General features: G+C 39.2%; 1 protein-coding gene across 25 annotated transcripts in view; it reads right to left on the bottom strand.

The window, feature by feature from the left end:
* The window catches only part of PPP4R1 (protein phosphatase 4 regulatory subunit 1), a 66,957-nt gene that overhangs the window by 17,419 nt on the left and 25,825 nt on the right, over positions 1-23,713 (bottom strand). For all 25 annotated transcript variants that reach the window (XM_068932171.1, XM_068932169.1, XM_068932176.1 and 22 more), the window contains 7 exons: positions 14,090-14,232; positions 12,241-12,387; positions 10,571-10,678; positions 9,790-9,855; positions 7,318-7,476; positions 6,178-6,308; positions 5,323-5,840 (listed from right to left, as the gene is read on the bottom strand). In XM_068932171.1, coding sequence (XP_068788272.1) covers positions 5,323-5,840; positions 6,178-6,308; positions 7,318-7,476; positions 9,790-9,855; positions 10,571-10,678; positions 12,241-12,387; positions 14,090-14,232 — 1,272 coding nt within the window. The remainder of the gene's footprint in view (positions 1-5,322; positions 5,841-6,177; positions 6,309-7,317; positions 7,477-9,789; positions 9,856-10,570; positions 10,679-12,240; positions 12,388-14,089; positions 14,233-23,713) is intronic.

The following is a 23,713-nucleotide window of genomic DNA, read 5'->3' as shown; positions in this document are numbered from 1 at the left end:
ACTTCCTCAGTTTCTTGTCAACTCTACAATCCCAAGACTGGGGGATAAAGGACAGGAGAGGCAAAACTCCCAAGGATATCACTTACTGGCAAACGCCTTCTTACTTCAAACGTTCCTCCAAAGGTCCTGTCATTAATCGTAACTCCAAAGTAGTCATTCAGCAAAAGATGATGGCCTAAAGTCCTTAGATACCTTAAAGTCCTAGTCAAAATGCCATATACACAGTCAGTGTGCATGCGCGCAGCTCTGGATGGCTGCCCTGAAGATATAAAACTCAAGACAGTGTCCTGATGAGCTGTAATCACCACCCCAGGCTCAGGTGCCAGGGCACATCCCCCGCATGATCCCATCATACACAGATACAGCCGAAGATCTGTGCTGACACTCTCCTCACCACGGTTGCTTCTGCTCTCTTTTCCCCTTCCAGGGAGCCTCCCTACAGCCATAAAACAGGCAACGTTTTCCACAAGTACTTTAAAAGTACAAGCAAAAGGGCAAGGCTCCCCTTTCACCCAGGATACACAGAGATCCACTAGAATTCTTGGGAGGCAAGGCTTTTGGAGGAAGACTAGAAGGAGATTTGCTAACTAGCTTCCACAACTGACTTCAGTAAAAACTTGAGCTTAAAGGTGGGTAAAATACAGACCTCTTGTACTGCACTGGTAAGATAAGGTCAATGCTTACTAGATCTCAAACCACGTTAACTCTTTTTTCCTCTGCCTTCTGTTTCAGGTGAGAAGCGTTCTTCAGCAAGGAATCATTCACTCTATTGCCTACTGTACTTGCATCCTAAAATAACAGGCATAACTTCTAAATTTAAAAATATACCTTTTCTGGCCTTACTAATCTCCTGGTCCTCCGGGAAAAATTACTTTCAGGCTGAATTAATTGATACAGTGATGCAAGTATGTACTGAAACATAACCTGAAGCACCCAACCAATAAGGATCTTGAGTTCCTTCAAGACTATTCTAGTAAACAAGACATTGAAATAAGGAGCTTCCTTCTCCCTTTCTCCTCACCTACTATTTCATTAACAATGTATTTTAGACTGTTAGTGCAGGCAGAGCCAGTAGCCTAACATATAAACTTCCTAACCTAACATATAAATCCCTCTAATAAGAGAATGGCATCAATCCATTTTAAATTCAATTTTTTGTGTCTCTGGTAAACCACACATTTGGGCTGTTTTTTCCATGTTACATCTCCATTTGGCAAAGCAGGCTGTAACTGGCATACGCAACAGCCCCACAAACCTGCAAGTCAACCTCTCCCTCCAATAATAGGAAAAGTTGACACTCCACAATTTAAGACTCCCTATGCAGAACATAAGGAGATAAAGAAAGCTGAAGAAAGTGTCCTTGGAAGCATAAAGAAAGAAACAGCTGGGGAAAGAAAAGCAACCACTGAAGTAAGTGGAGACAGCAGCCACCTCAAAAGAGTTGGAAAAAATTTAAAAGGTGACCAGAATAAAGAACCTGCGAAATTTTAAACGAGCTGGCACTTCAAAGAAACGTACAGGTTTCCATCTCCCAGTTTATGAGACCATCAGGATGTCTGGCCAATGGACCGGAAAGGTCCTATTAACATGGATTATATACCACTGCTTAACTTTGCACAGCTTGTATAGCTCTGCTACCCAAAAGAGCTTGTCTGCTAGAACACAGGCTCTCTTCCTCTTGGTTGCTGACTGCTGAATTGCCCATTACTCGGATTTATCACTTTGGCAACAAGCCAGTTCTGGAAATAAGGCCTCAGGGTAAAGATTTTAGGGAGTAAGATCCAGTTAAAGCCGTTCACCCCTTTCTGAGAATGAGATAATGGAAAAAAAAAAAAAAAAGTTCTGTGAAGGTTTGCTGGTCACCTAAAAAAAAAAAAAAAGTATTTGCCAGAAACCTCATCAGACTCCGTGCCTTAGACCAGGGATTTGAAATTTGAAAGGGAGACTGGAAGGTGTACTGCACAAAGACAACAAACACTCGAATTACAAACTTTCCAAAATTATCCAAACAAACAAAGCCCAAAACACAGTTCTATATACGCAGACAGTAACCCGTGTTTGGCAGCCACACATCTGGAAGACTGGAGTATGCACTGAACGGACTATACTCCAGGCTGCACAAGCTCAACTGCTCCTTCCCATTGCCACGGTCTGCTGAAGTATCCCCTGGGCATCTACCTAGCTATCCATTTCTGCTATCTATCTGGATCTACAGCTATCTTTCTGTATCTTCCTCTCCCTGTATCTATATCCCCTAGCTATCAGTTCTTAATAATTCCCACTGTCAGGGACTGGGTATGAAACCAGCTGGCAAAATGGAAATCAACCACCTCTGCTGATTGCTCCACAAAGGAAATGAGCTCATTACCATCACCAGCTATTCTAGAGTCAAGTAATAAAAATTCAGACTTATCTAAAGAACCTTTAAAAGCCCTGCCAATGACCCGGACCAACATGGTCTCACACAAGGATTTTTTGTCTTCAATTCAGAAAATATTTTTGAAAACAAAACACATTAAGATAAGGATGCTGAAGTTGCGAAATCAAATCGTGAGAAGCTAAGAAAGGCAAGAATTAAGTTCATCTGAGCAACTTAACCTTACTGACACGTGCACAGTGTCATACGCTACAGTCTCATTCCCAAGCTCCACCTTCGACAACTCACCCCGACTTCATTTTGTGGTCGCTCTAGGAAGTTTGCCCCATTTGCTATAGAAATCAGAAGACCTGTAGCCACAGGAGCTCTGCAGCAGGGCAGGCCGCCTCTGCTCACCTATCACAGAGAACACTGTACCATCTGCCCCTGTCCTGTGGCTGGGAAAGCAGCAATGGAGGCAGGGGCACAGCAGAAGAAAAAGGAATCAGGAAGGAGACAGCAAACCAAAAGAAAGTAAGTGCAGAAAAAAGGTCAGAGGGTTTCTTTTAAAAAAAAAAAAAAAAAAAGGGGGGGGGGGGGGAAGGACACCTGAGAGAATTCCCAGCTCAGTCTTACCTCACTGTCAAGAGCCAGCAAGCTCACAGCATAAAGCCTGCAAAAACGTAGTGGCTAGTCTCAGAGGCAAAAAACCCCCCCCCCAACACCATTCATTACACAAATTCATTACAAGCAGTCAACAACACAACAGCCTTCTCAACGGGTATCCGATATAAGCGGCTTGGGACCAGGGCTGTTTGGCAAACGCTTGCAAGAGCGAGTAAGCTCGAGCTGTGAAATTAATAAGTTTTATAAAATTGCTATGTACACTGAAAAGAACAAATTAGATTTTGTACTGAATATTTATATCATCAGTTTGCAACAACAGTTTTAGATGATAAAGCTGGAAGTATAGTTCCTGGTACTGTCATGAGCAGAGAGGCAGACATTCCAGATCATCCCCAGAAGGAGCTGACCTCCCACTCGTCAGCAAGCACGGAGCGCAAAGTCCAACACTTAGGCATTAAGTGAGCTACCTACAAAATAAAGTCTGCATAGCCACCACTTCTGTGTGCGCTTTAGTATTTCAGACAAGCATGCAAATTAATGCACTCATTTTATCAGTTTTGTTCTCAATTTCTTTTTGCCTTATTCCACTTTGTATAAAATGAAAATAGTAGCACCACCAAATCAAAACAGGCATGTTACAAAGTCCCTGCTTCTGAAGTACTCAGATAGAATAATGAAAGCATAGCCAAGGGGAAAAAAACTGAAACAGGTAGTTAGGCATTCAGTACAGGGTTTAGAAGGTGTGTGTTACATAAGGCTTCAGTACACAGTCTTAGCAAAGTAAATGGTTTTGAAGGGAAAGTAAAGATAACTGAGTAACTAAGACCATCCCCACCCCCACCCCCCACTCCAAAACCAAACTAAACGGCACTAGCAAACCTTTCAAACCTTTCCTAACTTGTGAGCACTTGGAACTCATGGGGTTGACAAGCTAGTAACAGCTTTCTTGAACTGCAATGCATGCATTAGTCGATAACAGCACAGAGAATCTCTTTACATCCACTCAAAGAGCAGCAAAATAACCGCTCTGAAACAAAACATTGACACATACACATGACACAAACAACCACATAACACAGGACAGCTCTGGATGTACAAACACTAACCTACATAAATCTTCAAAAAACAAAAAACCTTTAAGATGTGTTTTGTAACTGGATAGAATAAGGTTTTATAGACAAATCTGAACAGCAATGGCAGTTTTAACAGTGTGCTTCAGAGATGGGTTTTTTGAATATTGAGATCACTAGCAAAGCTGACATTTTTTTTTCTTACTTCTTTCCTTTGGGAGAAAGAGGGCTCAAAGCACTCTTAAAGCAAAAAAAGCTTCCCCTGCTGACTTTACAATGGATTAACTGGAAGCAGCCCACTATGGATCTCGGAGACGTTTTTAGCATATCACCCAAACGACAGACTAGAGATAAGATCAAAGCAGTATCATTTTATTCTAAAATGTCTGTTTTTCTACCCTCCACCTCCATTTTTCTTTTCTACTTTTTCTGCTACAAAAGTTTGCTTTCTCCTATGGATTCTCCAGCTCCAGAATAACACAGCTCTCTTCCTTAGCGGTAACTCAGACTTTGTGTCTGTCACCCTTGAGCTCGATGTGCCTTAGGACTTATTCAGCATACGAGTGACGAGAGAAACAGATCTCTAGTAGGTACAAGTGAAACAGTCAAGTCATTTTAGCCCAGGAGACGTCTCTGAGGTATTCCTCCATCAGCTAGTCAGACTTAAGCCCTTCTCCACCCTTCAAGGGTTTTTGAAATGGAAGATGTGAGTTCACTTCAAGAACTCAATTCACAGCTTGACCCAGACTTACTCATGACACACTTAAGCAGACAACATGAGACTGAAATAATAAAAGTCTTCTAGAAAAATGGAAAAGACTAGTTAATTAACAATAAAATGGATAATTCATAAAATGAAACACACACACATCATGCTTTGATATTCAGAAAAAAAAAATCTGCCTTCCTGCTTTGCACGTTCACTAACAAAAAATGCCTGATCCACAGCTTATACCATTGAACCACCTATTTGATTATACTGTCAAAATAGGCAGCCAGAAGTTTACACACTAAAGACTGCACTGTATGTGCACCCAGTTTATAGAAGGACTCATACTACCTTTAAACTGCTTTGCCAAAATACAAGTCCCCTTTTGGTTCATCACCACTTTTCCCCAATTAAGTCAAAGCAAATACAATCTCTTTGAGGACCAGGAGAAAGTACTTTCTCTGACTGCTGTTAAGAAAGCCAAAGGTTAAAGCCCAAACTGCTAAAGCAACATATGTGCATCTCCAAATACGAGAAATGTTTCAGTATCTTTACTATACCTTTAACATCTGGATCATCTATATGGGGCTCCAAATTTTCTATCATTTCTTCCAACTCTTTCCTTGTTGCCATGGGAATGTTTGGGGACACTGGTATAGTGAGCTCCTGAACCTCTCTATTGAGTATTTTCTCCGAAGTCTGCTGAAGCTCCAAGTCAATATCTATTTCAGGAAGTGGAGTCCTCCAGAAATGGAAAGAGTTATACAGCTCCTGCTCTGAAAGAGAGGTTTCTTGTGAACTCAGCCCAGCTTCCCGCAGTCCTGCTGTACAGTGGTGACAACTTCGCTTGTTCTCATCGGCCATTTTCCCACAAGATTCTGAAGACAAAGTACAATGAAAAGATGACTCAGTCTGGAAATCACTTTCCCTCTGGGAGTTTTTTGACATTGCATTCCGATCTTCCATGGCATTTTCAAGTTCTGGTGCAAATTCGTCATTACTGACACATGAAGACAGATCGTCTATCCTATTATGCTCATCCTCTGTTGTGACTTCCTCTGCAGTCCTGATCTGTTCACTGTTGAGTACCAAAGCAAACAGACTATTTAGAAGACAAACACTGTGCAAACATAGATGCTCACGAAAATTCATACTCATGCTATCAGCTTGTTCTTTATGGAACGAGACTTACAGCACAGCAAGATAAATAAGGTATCCTAAATTACTAAATAGTCCTGTATTTTTAGTAAGTCTCTGAAGATTCCCAGTAGTCCTTTTAGTAAGGCAACAGGTTCCAGGCTTTTTTTCTTTTTTGTTTACCAAGACAGTCAATTCCTATAGGAAAGTTGACTTTCTTAACCTGCGGTTCATACACAAGAAAAATAAGAAATCCACAACTTTAGCAAATTTCTTACCTATTTTCCTGTGCAGAAACATGATCCTCTGGGTTTTTACCGTCTTCTTCTTTAAAATACTGGCCACTGCTGGATGGGTTAGCAAAAGTTGATATGAAAGGCCCCAGAGACTGAAAGGCAGCTTGACGGACCTAGTGGAAAGGGTCCCAGAAAAAAAAAAAAAAAAAAAAACCTATAAATACTGCTGTCCTACAGGACACAAATAACTGCTACTAGGAGTTAGAAGGGTCACGGGTCTACTGAGGAAAGCAACAGCAGAGACTTTTGACTGGAAACACTCAACCAGCTGTATACATAAAGGACTAAGTGAAAAGCTTTAAGCTGGGAAAGAGCACGCGTACTAAGAGTTAAATCACAGGTCACAATCAAAGAAATCAAAGCCATTTAACAGCAAAAGCCGGTAATTTTGGAACGTCACTGGAAGATCTTAACAATTTGGAAGGAAAAATTATGGTGTGGTGAACAGACATTTCACTATCATGAATTTGACTCATAGATTTTGCATTTCTTTCCCTTTCTCATGTGGTTACTTCCTTCATTTGCTCTGCCTTTCTCCACCAGTTTACTCCCCCCTTCCTTGCCCATCATGTCATCTATCTCCATTTCTATTATTTGATTAATTCTGCTGGATTATGCATGTAGGCATGCATTAATAGGCATTCATTAATTCTGCATGTCTTTCCAGGATCTAAGAGCTCAAACGCTCCTGTGCGGCAAGACCCCCTTCCGGGCTCTGGGAAGTAGTCTGCTCGCTAATAAATTTAACAACATTTGAAGGGTAGATTTTCAAGACAAGGAAAGGAGGTGGTAGACAGCCTAAAGAAATATAAATAAATCACATTTAATTTCCACTTCTTTTGATGACTTCTAGTAATGTTAAGTAACAGGCAATTCTTTAGCTAAAAAAAAGCTGTCCCAGTGACATAGTTTTTTGTTTTGTTTTTTTTTTAATATGCAACAATGAGAACATGAGGAAATCCTTCTGCACTTTGACAAACCAATCACTCTGAGAAGAATCTTGCATTGGGTACATGAAACAAGTTACGTTATCCATACCTATGGGAAAGAGTTCTATATGTAGTACCACAGTAAAGTCCTTATGCTACAACAGCTATTTAAGAAATAAAAAACAATTCTTACCCATCGTGAAGGATCGCTAATTAAATTAATAAAAAGCGTTGACAATTTTGTCCGCCGGACTTCTTGTGATGTTGCACAAGAAACTGCCATGAAGCATTCAGCACAGGCTTTCCGAACTCCCCACACATTATCAGAACAGAGCTGGAAAAACCTTGGCAGCTGTTCAGAACACAGTGAGTAAGTTTGCAAGTCTTAACAGGTAGTACGTGTTCCAAAGCAAGTTCTTTTCTCACGTTCATTTCCTTCATCAAGTTTGCTGCTCTCATAGTCACAAATATATTAGTTTAACATTTACAGAACAAAGAATAAACATCCAACAGCGCCACCCTTTTAATTAGTTGTCCTCATATAACTTACAGATAGACAAGAAGGTGTCTGAAGAACAGCCAGAAAATAACCATTTTCTCACCTGATCTACGTCAAGAAAAAAAACTCCAAAAACATCCCTAAATCCAGAAAACCTACAATAAGGCAAATTCTCCTCCTCTTTACACCATTCTTTTAAAGCAGATAGCATTAAAAGAGACACAAATACAAGCAATACAAGTGCATTAACATTTTACCCATCAAAGGCCACTTGAGATTTTATAAGATTCCCACTGAAATGCAAGAGAAGAGCATCTTCAAAAAGAAGGAAAAACCTTTCTTTTCATTAGTAGAGCTAACAGTCTTTTTAATCACCTGTTCTGTAATGCAGGATCTGAACTGCATGGAGGAATAGGGGAAAGAAACATCCCATTTGGTGCACGAGAAACAGGTTTTAATGGAGTAGTGGTTTTACTAGTAAAATAAGCATTCTGAACATAGTCAGTGCTTGGGTCTTTTGGAAATATCGGTAAGAACAAAATGGTGAACAGAAGGCAAGTGAGGCAGTCAAGGCAAGCAGGTCATCACATGGTTGCCCTCATTTCCAACAGGCAATGTGGTAATATGCAAGCAATATAATGACTGTTACTACAGCCCTGTTTTCAGTTACTGATGTTCAGCTGTTGGTACTTTCTGCAGTGAAGTTTTCTGGATTTTGCTTCCGATTACAGAAAGCATTTGCGTTGCAAAATTAAGTTTTATCTAAAGCCACTCAGCTTTTCTTTATAGCCTAAGAAAAGCAGAAAAAACCCACTTCCTGTTGCAGAAAGAGACAACCAACATTTTTATTAACAGCCCAGTCAAATGTTATTATTTTGCCATAAATAATATTTTTTCCATAGTCTAATCGCACCCCTCCACAAAGTTCAATCCAAATTATATCACTACGAAGAGGGTATTTGTGTGTGTGGGGGGGGGGGGGGGGGAGAAAAAAATCAACTTACATCCCTAATCAAGAACCATAGCAGATGTGAATCAGGGCTATGGCAAAGATACTCCAGCACCAAATGGCCTGAATCACACAGTAACTAGGGAAAAATGCTGCAAATGGAAGAAAATAAAGAGATGCCTTGAAGGTCAGACTAGGCCCACTTAGGCCAGTACCACATCTACAGGAGGCTGCAGAGCCTCGTGTCAAGCTGTGCCTGCATTACGCTCTCTCTAGCCAAGGCTCCCAATAACTCATAGTACTAACTCATCACCCTCCTTTGGCCCTGGGCAAGCTTGCCATTCAAATCACCAAGAGGAAAAAACTTGAAAAGGGATCTCAGAGACTGTCAAGATTTCTGTTCCCCAGTCCTGTCATGCCTCCACGCCCATCAATATCCACCGGTTCCTTGGACGCACTGAGGGCGCGGAGCGCACTTTTAAGAATCCTCTGCTCACTGCCCCATCTGGTTCCCTGATTTTTTCATTTTGAGTCCACAGCTCTTCCCCTTTATTTCATTTATTATCATCCAGATTCACTTATTTTCTCTTTCTTTTCCTTTTGTGCCCTTCTCCTCCTTCCCAGAGAGGGCTATGAGGCTTTGTTAGAGTTGGCAGACCTAACCTTAAAAGACGAAATCAAGAAATCAACAAACATCACCATTAAGAGATACCATTTAAAGAGACCACAGGAGCCTGGCCACTCCCAGAAGCCTATTCCCATGATACTCCTCCAGTAGCCACAATCCTTCACTGTGTTACAAACATCAGAAGACACATTCCTGCCTACTGCCTTTAATCTCTCTCTACTGTTCTGCTGTCCGTTAATTTGCCTACTATCATTCTCAACCTGCCCATACTCTCTGCCTCCACAACCTTAAGTATTTTATTTGTTTTCATCCACTCTCCTAGCTCCAGGATTAAGTACCCACTCGCTCCAGTTTGTGTGACTTGGTGAGTAAGAGTTCTGCATTCACTTTAATCACCTTCAAGATTTTGTAAGCCTCAGTTGTAACCTCACTTTAGCCTTCTCTCCAAATTGAAGAGTCCCAGCATTTTTGTCTCTCCTTATTAGGAGAATGTAGCAATTCCCTATCATTTTAACTGCCTTTCTCGGATCTTGTCCGGCTCCATTACTGACTTGTATTAAAAAAAGAATCCTGTTAAGAAATGACTTACCAGCATTTCTTCAGTGGCTTGCTGCCCAACCACACTGCAGATATCTCCAAAATTGGCTGCACATACCTTACAGAGAAAAAGCAAGAAATCAACCACCAAGATTACAGTTTAACTAGAGCAAAGTCAAAGGAGAATATAAACAGCTTTTAAAGCCAAATAAAAGTTTTTGGTGCTAACTCAGGATCAGATACTTCCCTATTCCATCAATCTCTATGGTTAAGAAACTAAAAATTATTTTCATCTTTTAATGCTTAATCAACCATTTTTTAATCATGAAAGAACCACCCCAACAGCTAGGTGAAAGGAAAGGAGCATAAGAACATTAAAAGTGCTGTCAAATGAAATAGCACAAATATTTAAAAGTAATAAGCTATGCAACGGCACAGTGAAACCACAACACACAACACCGAAATTCCGTGATGGCGTATTAGTTTATTTCATCTTAATGAACCTCTTTAATTATATCTACACACAGTGCTACGAGCTCAAGTAGCTGATAGTGTATCAGTTACAGGTGGTGCACATTTTCATAGCTACCTGAACAGTCATAGGGACAAGCAGCTTTTTTTTTTTTTTTTAATAATAAAAGCAGGGATACAGAATAAAACTCGGCATCAAATATAAAATCTGGAAATCCGAGCTACAAAGAAGCCCCACAGCTTTCACTTTACAGTTGGCTCAGATGATAACCAAGAGGAAAAAATCATTCTAGACAAATCAAGTTTTAAGTTGGTGACGCTCCTTTCACAGATGATGTGAACCAGATGATGATAATTCATACCTTACGAACATGAAACATTCTGCAGTCACAGCACATCTCACAAAATCTAGGAAGAACAAGTCTTTCCGTGATGTCCTTTCCCACCATGGAGGCCATTTTGCACATTATCTAATGGCAAGATAAACACTATTTAGGAATGCCTACACAATACAGTGTCATGTCAGTTTTACAGAGGATTTTTATATTTGCTTTTCATTCCTATATACATTAATTTTATTGAAAACTGCGAAAAATATCCCCAAAATCCAGATTTTAGTTGAAAAGGTTGGGTTGCTTGTGTAAAAAGCATTTATTTCTTTTCACTCTCCCACTGCCACAATGCAACACAGTTTGCAAGGTCAATGGTCTTCACCAAGCAAACTAAATCAGAATCCTAACTAACGGAGATAACTGAGCTTACAGAAATATCATATATTTCCAAATAGACTTAGAAGTATCAACAAATAACCAAGTACAACATTCTCTCATGACCCCAACACTTAAGGAATTGTTTCTTGACAATTAACAAAAAATTAATGACAATGAAAATGGTCGAGTTACTTCTACAGCTTCTGTATGACTTTAAATTTATTAGCACTTATCATTACCCATCTACAATTCCCTAACATAAAATTACTGAAAAAGTGTATTATACCTAAGAAAGTGAAAGCTTTTACTTCTAACCGCTCTTTCATTCTGATTTTTACTAACACCTTTTTTTAAAAAGGAGGTAATTGAATATAATTTTATAACACTATCAGTCACACTGGTAGAACTATTTAAATTTATTTTCCTATGATAATAAATGATCATTTTCTAACCGCTAAAAAACAATGAACATGGGTAAAACAATTTCCGCTTCAAATTTGATCTTCTTATGTACTTTTACATCTATAAGCTTCTTTGAGAAAGTACGACAAATTTAGTGCCAGTGCAATAGTGTCCAGTCTGCTTGTTGTTTACAAGCAGAGACACTTTATGAAAGAAAAATATTAGTGAGCCTCCCCTCCCTCACCCACAATTCACCTAGCATAAAACCATCCATGTAAACTGCAAAATTCAAGGGGAACATAAGGAAGCACATCATCTCTGGCATTTCTCTTTTATAAATTAACTCATTAATTTGCTTACTATTTTAATTCCATGCATAAGAACTTTTTTAATTACCAAAGCTGTATCTAAGGCAAACAGCTGAGTTAGTCAACTTAGCTGCTTATTACTTTTTCCCAATACAACATTAAAGGAAAAAAAAAAAAAATCAATAAAGAGAGAACAGATACAAAGCAAAGACAAATAAAGGTCAAGCTTTAAGGATTTTCCACTGATGGAAATTTTCCATGCATGCAATTTAAATCCCCGTATAATAAACAAACAAGCAAAAAACAATAAGCTAACAACAGCACATGCTTCTTAAGTCAATAAAATTAATCTCTTGTGCTGTCTTGTCCAGGTGGGTTTTTTTCAGGTGGGTTTTTTTTTTTTTTTCTCTCTCCAGGGCAAACATATGCCATTTAACTCAAATCCAGCCTTGACTGAACGTAAGACAGCATGGAAAACTTACAGATTAGTTATGGATAGTAATATAAATTTTTTTTCTCTAACACCACATTGAGGTGATTCTTGGAGACACCTAAGCATCACTGCGTTCAAACAAATTTCAGACTGTGTAATTTGGCATCACTATTACTTACAGCCACAGCTTCTGTCTTCACATCATCATTACTGTCTGGAGCTGTCAGTTCTATCAGAACAGGACATACTTTGGTCTCCACATCGTATCTCTCTATGAGTTCTTGCTCCAGTAGAACTAGCAATGCTGCCTGGCTTGTTTTTCTTACCTATCATAAAAAGACAAAATTGGACCAAGGATTTTAAGGAGACTTGGGAAGGGATGGGAGGAAAAGAAATACGTATCCTAGCATTTTGAAGCTGTACCTATACGCTGCTACGCACCTACGCTAATGGCATTGAGAGAGAGTGCACATACGCTCTTAAAGCGCTCTTTCCAAACATTTCATATTTGAAACAAAAAACATCAGATTAAGGAACATGTGCATACTGTAAACTAATGCAATGCTATTATAAAAGCGTCCGCCTACATACTTCCTAAAAGACAGGACAGCAATGCCAAGAAAAAGCCGTCATGGAAAAGCTAATGCAGTACATAAAGAAAAGTAACACAGCTAATGGGGAGTAACACATTTCTATGGAACATGAGTTTTAGCAAACAAGCCCTCTTTTTCTGAGATAACGGAGTCTGACTGACAAGAATTAACCGCATTTCAAATCTATTTTACCTCCTGAAAGACTATTTGGCTCAGTCCTACCTGACAAAAAAACTACACAAAAACGAGGTAACCATTTTTAATTGGCTTTGTACGTGGCTAACTATTACCTCTAAAAAAGTAAGGCACAGAGGTAAAAATTATTCAGTAGGATTGTTTCTACAGGGATTAGTCCTTAACGTTATCCATCATCTGCATACCTAGCACCTACAAATGCAAGGTCATGTATCTGCTGATCACGTGGAAGAAATTCCAAAAGTGATTGGTAGAAGTTTGCATCTGATTCAGAAATTGGTGGAGTTATGGAGAATGATCTATGTAATTTGAGAATACGGGCTTATTTGTACTACATGAACCTATCACTGACAAATCTAGGTCATGCATCCTGGAAGAAAAAAACATTACATAAGATGAGGGACTAGATGATATCCTGCAATGCAGTAACTTTGAAAAGACATTCTGAAACCACTGTTTATAAGCAAATAAGCCAAATGAGCTATGAAGTGTCAACAGTGGTTAAGAGGCTGAACAGAATAACTGAATCTGTAAGCAACATACCAAGCACAAGTATGGTTGTTACATTACACATGAATTAGCAAAACCACTACTAGAAAAATACGCCTGGGTTTGGTACCTGTTCTTAAATATTGAAAAGCTGGAAAGCGGTAAGAAGAAAAGTGACTCAAATTCAGAGGCCTAAAATACATATCCTTCAAGTAACGTACCACCTAGGATTAATCTACTCTGTAATCACTGAAATGACTTGCAGAAGCCTAGATAAAGCTTCAGGTGAGCTAATTCAGACATGCAGAGACACAACCCATACAAACCTCAGTGCAAAGTGAGCTTTCAAAACAGAAGTTATTAGACCAATATACAAATAACTGTGTATGTAATGGCCTTAGAAAAATGGAACTATACCAAGAAGTGAGGGTTTTTTGTAGCTACTGTCCCTTTTTTTTTTTTTAAAACATAGAAAGTAAAATATGTAAGTTCAGAAAAATAACTGTGTATGATTTTGTCCAGAAAGACTAAATACCAGATAAAAGCCTCGAAACCAGTACAGATCATATTATTAAAAAAAATTCCAACTGTTTTCAGCTAAGTTTAGAGTGCAATGTATTTCAAGTCATTCAAAACCTTATTTACTCCAAAATATTAAACACTTGTATCATCCTAAATTATTCAGGCTGAAAAGTGCATACGAGGTATTTTCAACTAGTTATTTAATAAACTGTTTCTAAAAGACACTTACCTGGTTATTCTGGTCTGCAAGGTACCGTACTACAATAGGCAGTAAGTACTTGGAAAAAGCGTACGGGATTGAAGGTCTATTTTCTTGACAAAACATAGCAATATGAGGCACCTGTTCCATCAATTCTGCCCGCACTGTTGGCTCTGTGACAGTCAAAAAAAAAAACACAAATAAACAAACAAAAAAATCCACACACTATAGATGTTAACAAGTACACTGCCAGAATAAACTTTTTACAGTCCTGTACATACAAACCCTGTTCTGAAGTTTTTATGTTGGCATGTTTATGTTGAGTTTCATTTTGATAGGAACCACACCTTTCTACAAAATCAAGTAAAAGTACATTATATACTGCTGAACGGCTACAAAAGACTGAATCCACACTCACGGTAAAAATGAAAAAAGGTATAGAAGAGCAAGCCATCAGGAATTATGAGCATCAGAATCTCTCTTCAAACTCCCTACACCCCCTGCCAACTTCCAAGTAGGTAATTACCTACTTCCTACTTCTGCTAAGCAGAAGGCCAACCCAACGCTGATACTACTCTGAGAAGAAAAGAGCCGAGGAGGCTCCTCGCCACAGCCTCTCGTGTGGGAAAGATTCCACTAAGCAGAACAGCCAGCCACAACACACATCATCCTTCCCATTCTTTGTTTTTTTAAAGCTATTGATGTTTTTGTTAGATGGAAACAGTCATGTATCTTTCTAGTAGCTTCTGGAAAACCTCTTAAGGTTTTTTATTCATCGCAAAGTTGGTGAAAATTGGTTTAAAGTGACAACTTAGGCTTGACGTCAACAAAAAAAGATAAAGCAAGCTCCACACTTTGTGTAGTCTCTTCACTGAGGACAATAAAACAGGACACAGCATACAAAGTAATAAAATACGTAAGGGCTCCATTTCTTTGGCTACATGCTTAATTTTGTTACAGAAAAACATACAAAAATGTTCTGTGAAGTTTAGCAATTGCTGACAAAGTCCAAAATAAAAGATGAAGTCCCAGATAAATCACTTAATGAATAGGCTGGCTGTTGACACTACCGAAAAAGAAAAGTCTCCTAGACTACTAGCAGTAGTTTTTCAAACGTACTAGTAGTACATTTTCCAAAAAATGTAGTCAGAGAATCAAAAGTTATTCTCTTCAGTCCAATTTTCTAATGATCAGCCCAATTTTCTAAGGAGAGCTTGTAGCACCCCTTACTGTTAAAGTTGCCTGGTACTTCCTATTATAAAAACTCATCTTTCACGTGCCTATAAAACATTGCCAAAACAGCCAATACAACACAAGATACTAGAGCTAGAGTTCTGCCTTAGCACGAGGTTTCCTTAAGAGAAAAAAAATTAACTGAAGTAGATGAGATCTCTGAACTAAAGCTGGTAAACCAGCTATTTTCCTCTTACGCTAAATTCTGGTCCTCCTATATGGCAAGGCCTAGTTTCTTCACTTTTGGAAGAACAGCTTGAAACGCGACAGGGAGGGAGTACTTTTGCATCAGGAAGGTGCTGCTTCCATCTGTGTGAAAACTTGCCCAAAGGTGGCTAAGCTAAAAGGCCCTGAAACACCCTCTGTTTCCACCTGCCCAGTACCTGACAGAGGTTACAGCAGCTACAAGTTGAAGACTCCTTCCTTGCTGAGCATGTTTTGGGATCGAGAAAGCCATCACCACTGTGGACAGAATATACACAGCCCCTCTCCCAAGAACATCTCACTTGAATACGCTGCAGATGAACCTAAGAGCGACTGAGGAGGTGCTATTCCAGTGCTCCCAGGCTAGGCTGAACACCTCCCGCTCCAGCCAGGAGCAAAAAACAATGCGCATACACAACAGGCAGGCTTCTTGCAACTCCCTTCCTAGTACCCAGGCAAATCAACAGAGGAAAAGCGTCCAATTCAAAGCCAGAAAACACAAAGGCTAGAAAAGCAGGTGTTGAAGCACAGCTGTGAAGAGAAAGAGCATAACCAGGAAGGGGCAGGCTGGACAAGGAGGGAGGGAAGGCTGAGAGGCAAATGACAATGAAATAAGATCCACAGCTAAAGGGAAGGAAGACTGGAACTTGCTGGACCAGAAACCGAAAGCAGGGCCCAATGCCAGGGCTGCAGGGACTCGCTTCCATCTTTCCCATAAGTCTGCTATTTCAAGACTTGCCCAGGACGCGATCTGAGGGTGCAGCAGGCTTGTGTCACAACATGTACCACTAGGATCTCTTTCTCACTTCTTAGGACCCCTGCCTCATTCCCTACAGAAGGTGGAAGACACTGCTATCTACTGAGAAGGGGAGGCGGGGATGGCAGAAGAGAGAAAGAGAGCAAGAGTGAGCACGAGCGAGAAAGACAGCGCAAGCGCGAGCCAGAGAGAGAGCCCGAGCGGAAGAGAGCGAGCAAGCGAGCACACAAGCGAAAGTGAGTGACAAGTTTGGCCCAGGCTACATGCTTGGCAGCAGTGCTTCTTAAATGGTTTCTGAACTTGCTTCTGGCCATTCCCATCCTCCCAAACCCAAAACTTGCAGTGGTCCTTTCCATTATGCCAATGCAACTGTTTGTGCAGCCAGTTAGCAAACCATATCCAAGAACTGATCAGGCTGATACAGCTCTTGCCTCACCACAGCAGCATGAGAACTGGTTCTTAAATTGGTTCCTCTGTGCAATCACACATTTCTGTCAAGTAGCAGAACTCTCTGATGGTAGAAGCAAGCAAGTGATGGTAAGAGGGAGCAGGGACTACTTATTTACTTATTCTGATAGTACCATTAAAATAGAGTGAAAGAAGTAAAACACGGCTGGGTAGGAAACCTGATCTGTTCCTTTGCAAGGGGGGAAGTGATGTAAAAATGCTTAAACCAAACTCTCCACAGAGTGAGTAATTGCACACTACTCATTTTGTTGGCTTCCTAATCTCAAAACTCTATGCCTTCACTGCTGAGAAGAGTGCTCACGAGTGCCATCAAACACAACAGTAGCTCTGTACTCAGCTTATCAAGAGCTATGTATAAAGCTTCACAGTCCCGGTACTCAAAACGGACAGATGGCTTTGACCCTGATATCTCCACATTAATAAAGCAATAGCAACACTCCCTTTCCCCAAACCAGCTAGATTTGCAGTGAAAAAAAATCCATGAATGCATTTAGTTATGAAGCACACCATTAAGATAGCAACAACTATCAAAAACATAAGATAGTTTTGTCTTCAGAACAGAGTTCATCTATTATGCATCAGTTAAGAGAGCAGCCGCACTGCAAGACAATACAGAAGAGCTGCTCACATTAAGCAAGAACCCTGCTTCCTGAGCTCCTAAGCACAAATGGGACCATGCAATCCAAGACTTGTAAAATTCACGCTCAGGAACAAATTAAGACAGTGAAGGCCTCCGAGTTCTTACATATCCTAGCTTTTAAGAACATGGAAACTCTGCAGTCTTGGTAAAGTCAATTAAAAACAAACACACGTTGTACGTGTAACTGGCTGTGTAGTGCATCACCATATTTCATTATCAAAAAAGCACTTGTGCTGTTCTGGGGAATTACTGCTGCTACTCAAGAATCTGAACTTTAAGTTTCCCAGTTTAGGTAAGAGCTCAGTTCTTCCAAATACTGAGGCATACATTCAAGCACGTACTGAACAGAGCCTAATCTTATGGTCCGACAGGGTTACAATAGAGCAGGTTTTTTGCATTATGTCTCCTAAACACCCAAGCAACAATGCCAAATACTTTCACTAAAGATACAGGCCTCTCTCATTGCCTTCATTCATTCCTCAGCTTCCTCTTCAGCTCAGAAGTTCAGCAGCTCTAATATAGATTCCAGCAGGCTTCAGTACATGACAGTGCTTGCCATTCCAGTTTAAATTTTTATGTTCTTTTTAATCAGATCTACGGCTTAGTCATCAACACAGGGAATGGACTGTCAAAGTATCCGCTAAAATTATTACATACAGTTACTTGAAGCATAAGCTCATCCAACTGGGGAACACATCTGTATTATACATTTTTGCACCGCACAATACAGTTGGGACCAGGCTTTCACACAATATAAACAAAATTTGGGTGGAGAATCTCACTTCACAGCATGATTAGAAGTTTCTATTTTAGGCACTCTGGAAAATTACTGTGTACGATTACGTTCTCCACAACATTTGCTCGTAGCAGTATTTTTCCATCTTGGCAGAGGATGTATTTTTAAATACTCTTCTTTTCAGATTTTATCTCCTGAATGTGCAAGTCTGTGCCTAGAAGTAGAAGGCTACTAGAAAGAAACTGCAATTTGTCAAAAATAAAAAGTTTTAAACAAATCAGAAGCAGCCACACTTTCATATTTATTTTCCTCATTTAAAAACACTTTATTTCTTTCTATCATGTATCCTCTAGACACAGAATTACTGATTTGAGTTTTAGAAATTAAGCAAAACTAAGAATGATAAAACAAAATGAAAACAGACTTCCAGTTCTCCTCTTTGTGAAATAAATTTGAAAAGAAATTCCCAGAATAAAATGATAAAGTTCTACCTCCTTCAGTCTCCCGATCACCTGAAACCAATCATTTCTTCCAGCATCTCAAGAACCTGGGCAGACTTTGGTCTGCATATGTCAACTTTCTGTTTTTACTTTTCACTAACCATCATATAAACCAATAACCCAAACTGACTCCACAAGTGCTGGAAGTCATTAACTGCTCTTTCCCCACCAATTAAAAGTATTTTTATTTTCCCTAAAATTTGATATAATCTCTCTTATAAGCACACATATCAACACATTTATTTAGCCGGTCACGCACAAACACTTAGATTTCCTGTGCGCGTGCACGTGCGACTGCGTGCACATGTAATGTTTATTTCAGCCCTGTGGAGGCATCAATTCTCACTGTATTCTGTTTCTGCAATGTTGAACCACCTGGAAGCACCACAGTTAGCTGTATACTGGAAACGAAAGGGGGATTACTGCAGAGCTGCACAAAATAATACCAGCTAATTACTCCAGAACAGTTATTCGTAAATGAAGTGATTACTCCAGAGCCAAGTACTCACAACTATAGAATTATTTCACAATAGCTTACTCTGCAACACATACAGTGTTTGGAAGAAATTCTGCACAGCTTTCATTATCCTCAAATGGCCATTCTGGAATACAAGCAGCACTCTATTTCCCTTACATTTGCGAGGGTCTGTAAGGTTCTTGCGTTGTAAAAACATGCATGAATAGTAACTAATGGTGGTGTTAATTCTACTTTAACTGATAACTTTGCTGAATGTTTTAAGAACATCTGAATGTTAATTTTGTTCTTGTTAAGGGGCTATGAAGGGTTAAGAATAAGGAGTAAATAGATGAATGCATAGCTTTGCATTTACACTTCCATTATTACAAAAATACTGTATTTTGGTGAAACATAAATGAAAATATTGATTTATATGCATTACAGATAAACAAGCACTATAGGAAACTCTCATGCTGACTGACACCCCCGAGCCCCCACTAGACATGCCTATTTCTGCATTCAGCCTGAATAAAAAGTCTACAGCATACTGCAGACCACAATCAGTCAAGCAGCATGGCGACAGTGCTGGATTAGCAAGTTTCTCTTAAATTGGCTGGTATTTGCATGGTCAAAGATAAAGCCTAAATAAAATAAATTCCACAGTTTATCTGTTAAAAATTTATCTCCTTCTTTCCCATATACCATTTTCTCTTCCCCTCTTTTCCTCTAGGGTCGTCATCTTTTTCCCTTTCAATTTCTCTCATTTCCTGTTTCATCTGTCCCTGCAACTATCCTACTTCTTTTGTAGACAGAAGTAAAATCTGGACAAGTGAAAATTTAAAAATACACTGTAATCAGAGCCTGTCCCTTTTAGCATAGGAGTCCATCAAACAGAGTAGTCTTCGTGCGCTCCTTCAGTAGTCAAAGTTTTTTTTTCCATATAACTAGCCAGAAATGGATTTCCATAGTGACTGGCAGATCAAGAAGTGAAACAGAGAATAACTAGTTAGAGGCGGGGGAAATTTGCCATCAGTCACTAACCGGAAGCATGGGGAGACAAAGAAGGGTCACATCTCCCAGAGGAAACAATTCATAATGTAGCTGGAGGTGGGTGAAACATTGAAGATAGAGCAAAAATCAGATGGAGCTCCTGGCTGCCGGGAACAGGACATATTAGCGTCCCCATTAGTATTACTTAAACATGAAGTTTTTCTTAAATGGAACACTGTAGTATGTGTTACTGGACAAGTACTGTTAGTACCTTTCACTATACCAACAGCCGTGATTGAAATGGTGCGACTAACATACATTGAACACACTACTAAGTAATTAAGGCTGTGAGACTATCCACATTAAATCTCATTGCACAGCCTCAAAACTTACTGATTAGTCTAATTTTTTTTAATTTGTTTTGCAAACTGTATTCACTACTGATTCTATGTGGGGAAAAAAAAAAAAAAAAAAAAAAAAGACTACTTTTCATCCAGAAAATCTTCTAGTAGGCTATACATTCAAGTAAATAAGCACTGGTCTTCCAGGAAGTCACTTTCTTTTTATCCATCATTTCTTTAGAAAAAATACTTACATGTATCTATTCTACAGGACACTAAAATACCACATATCTTTTAGAAACGAATATACAGTCAATCCTACTAAAAGAACTCCCACAAAATAAAATTTAAAGCTGCTGGTGCCCATTTCTGAAAGCACACTGAGCAAAATTCCAATGTTTCAGCTCTGGCTGAGGAGAAGAAAGAGATAAGAATACCTGTGCACATAGGGATAAAGCCCTATATCATCGCATAAGCCAGACATAAGTTGGTGCGCAAAAAAATAATTTGGACAATACTAAATTATACAGGTGAAAGAAAAGACTAGGTGCCTTATTCAAGCTCACAGAAGTCTGTGGCTAGGTTAGATCATCTAGTCTAGGAAGATACTTGAGAATGAAGGCGGCCTATTGTTTCACTACAAACATAACCTTTTAAATACTGACAAAGATTCCTGGGGGTTAAATTAACTTTTGCCAGGCACTGAGCCTCTACGGGTTCAAAGATACCTTAAAAACACTTAACTTAAAAGCCACACTTAAATCCCTGAAGAAGCAGAAAAATTAAAAAGCAATTAAATAGGAGATTCAAAAAAATCAATACAACGTATCACTTTCTTTAAGACAGCTGTAACTATCGAAGAGAACTCATTAACAAAGATGGTACAGAAGCCCAGAGTTTGGAAGGACTGAAAAAATCCCAAACCCCACAACAAAATCATAGACCGAGCAGTAACACCCAACCTCAGCAATGAAAACAAACACTGAAAAGAACAAACCCTCCAAACAACTGAGATTTGGAGAAGAGGTTTCTTTGGAAGCAAGGGGGTAGGGAGAAGCTCATTATTTCTCAACTGCCACAGAGGAGCTAGCGAGCTATGAGAAACAGCTATTACTTGCTGCAGATCGCAGCAGAGTATGATACTGGAGCAACACAATTCCTGTGTTCCCTCAGTACCTCAAAATTGGCAGTATTGTCTTGGGAGTATCTCCTCTTTAACACCATCTGAGGCGAGTACTTTTTCAATAAACATGTATTAGTCAGCTTAAGGCTGCAAAATCGCATGAGAGAACGTGACCTGGCATTATAGTCCCGTTCATTAGAAAGCATCCAGAATGCTTCGCGTCCTGTCTGGAGGGGACCTACTTCATACAATTTTTATGTGTAATTACATACATGGTTTGCACATTACACCATTGCAATTAACTGTCTGTCCACGTGCAACCCACACACTGGCTGCTGAGAAAGATGCTAAAACATCACATAGTATTTCTTTGTATATACAATACTCGATTTCTTTTCCCCCTCACAAAGAAACCTCCATAAATCAGTGAAATCAATAAAAGATGCCTGGAAGAGTCCAAGATGCATCCCATCAAAAGCTATTCTTTGACAATTTCTTGTCACACTTTTTTAAAAAAATAATTTCAGGGTTGATTCTTGCCTTTGTCATGATGCCTTAAAAAAATTAAGTCACGGCTAGGCAGTTGGCATGTCAAGATTCGTGTAAATCGCGCCAAGCATAAGATTAAGAATAAATATGGTAATTGTTTTAGTGAGACTGAAATTCTCTTGCACTCAAACACAGAAATGGGTGTCTCATTGGAGTCCCAACTGATAAATAAATCTGAAAGCATGCTTCTTTTTCAAGCAGAGACCTTGCCTGAAAAACATCAGCCCCGCTACAGGACTTCAGAAGTTGCAAGGCATCCATAAGACAGAGGGCTGCTTAGACAACGTCAGGACAGCGTTATTTCTTGTTGACTGTTGTATCTGTATTTTAGATAGCAGCAGCAGTGGATACTGTGTATCCCACATTCATTTTTCAGTTCAAACCTCATATTCCCAATACTGCTAAGAAAAGTCTCACCTTCTTTGACTTGACAAGGAGATGCAAAATATCCCAAAAAGTTAAAAAAAAAAAAAGTATAAGAGCAATGAGTATCACCCATTAAAAATGAGAAGGCTTGTACATAGTTTAGTCTGACTTCCCAAAAATTCACGCTAATGGATTTTGTTTATTCATGCTTTCAAACACAAAAGTTTGACTCCAAGACGGTTCTAACTATACAGACACTCGGCTTTGACCAAGCAAGTCAAAATGAACAAGTAATTTTACAAGCTCTCCCCCCTGCCAAATTTAGTCATTTTAAGTCCTACAGAGTGAGCTTAAAAAAACAACCCTAAACGGAAAAAAAAGCATCAGGTTAAGAGAAAAATAGAAAACAATTCTAGTAATAGCAATCTTCAAACAAACCAACCAACCAATCACTCCCCCACCACTGCCCTGTAGTTTGAATATTAGCCAAGCACATGTATGTGAGAAAGATACAAAGCACATCTAGTTCCCTAATGAATTTTCATATCGTTTAAGACCTAAGGATTATTCTAATTACCTATCTTATAGAAACAGGCTAAGTCCAGTACTGCAACTGCTCCAGGCATGAAACCCACAGTTAAGTCTGCAGAAATTTAATTCATGGGGCAGCTGCAGAATCTAGTGCTACTAGTTTGGCAGATCTGAGACAACTTCTATAATGCAGGAAAAGCCTGAAATGTTGCTTTTACTGACGCTGAGAAAATATCAACCCTGACTAACAAGGGTGGAGTACATTTTTAAAGGAAATGAATTGAATTTAGCTCAGCTCTTGGTTTTCATTCCCTTTCTACCTAAACAAACTTCAGTTTGACACACTCAGCTGGTCACAAAAAAAACCCCTATAGCTACAAAGTTACTGCACAAGACCATTTTCTCCTGGATATACCTGCCCTATTTTCAGAACTCAAAATAAACTTCTGAAAGTTTGTGATGATCAACACTGTCTTAACCAAAAAAAAAAAAAAAACCACACATAAACCAACGCTGTATATATGTATAGATTCTAAAAATCAGAGCTTAGCCAGGAAAGTGCTCTAGAGACAGTGGCATGCCACTGTTTTTGGTTAAAAACACAATTTTAAATGAACAGTGATTTTTTTCTTTGAAAGAAATCTTGGAGATGTACTCAAAACAACTACATAATGTTTACATGTTATTTTTCCTAGCTAAACAAGGACATTTGCTTACCAAAACAAAAAAAAAAACAAAATGTGTATTTTAAATGAAGAC

Source organism: Struthio camelus, chromosome 2 (assembly GCF_040807025.1).
Source record: "Struthio camelus isolate bStrCam1 chromosome 2, bStrCam1.hap1, whole genome shotgun sequence".
NCBI lineage: Eukaryota > Metazoa > Chordata > Aves > Struthioniformes > Struthionidae > Struthio > Struthio camelus.
Note: the sequence above shows the minus strand (reverse complement) of the source record. Positions and strands in the feature narration are given on the sequence as shown.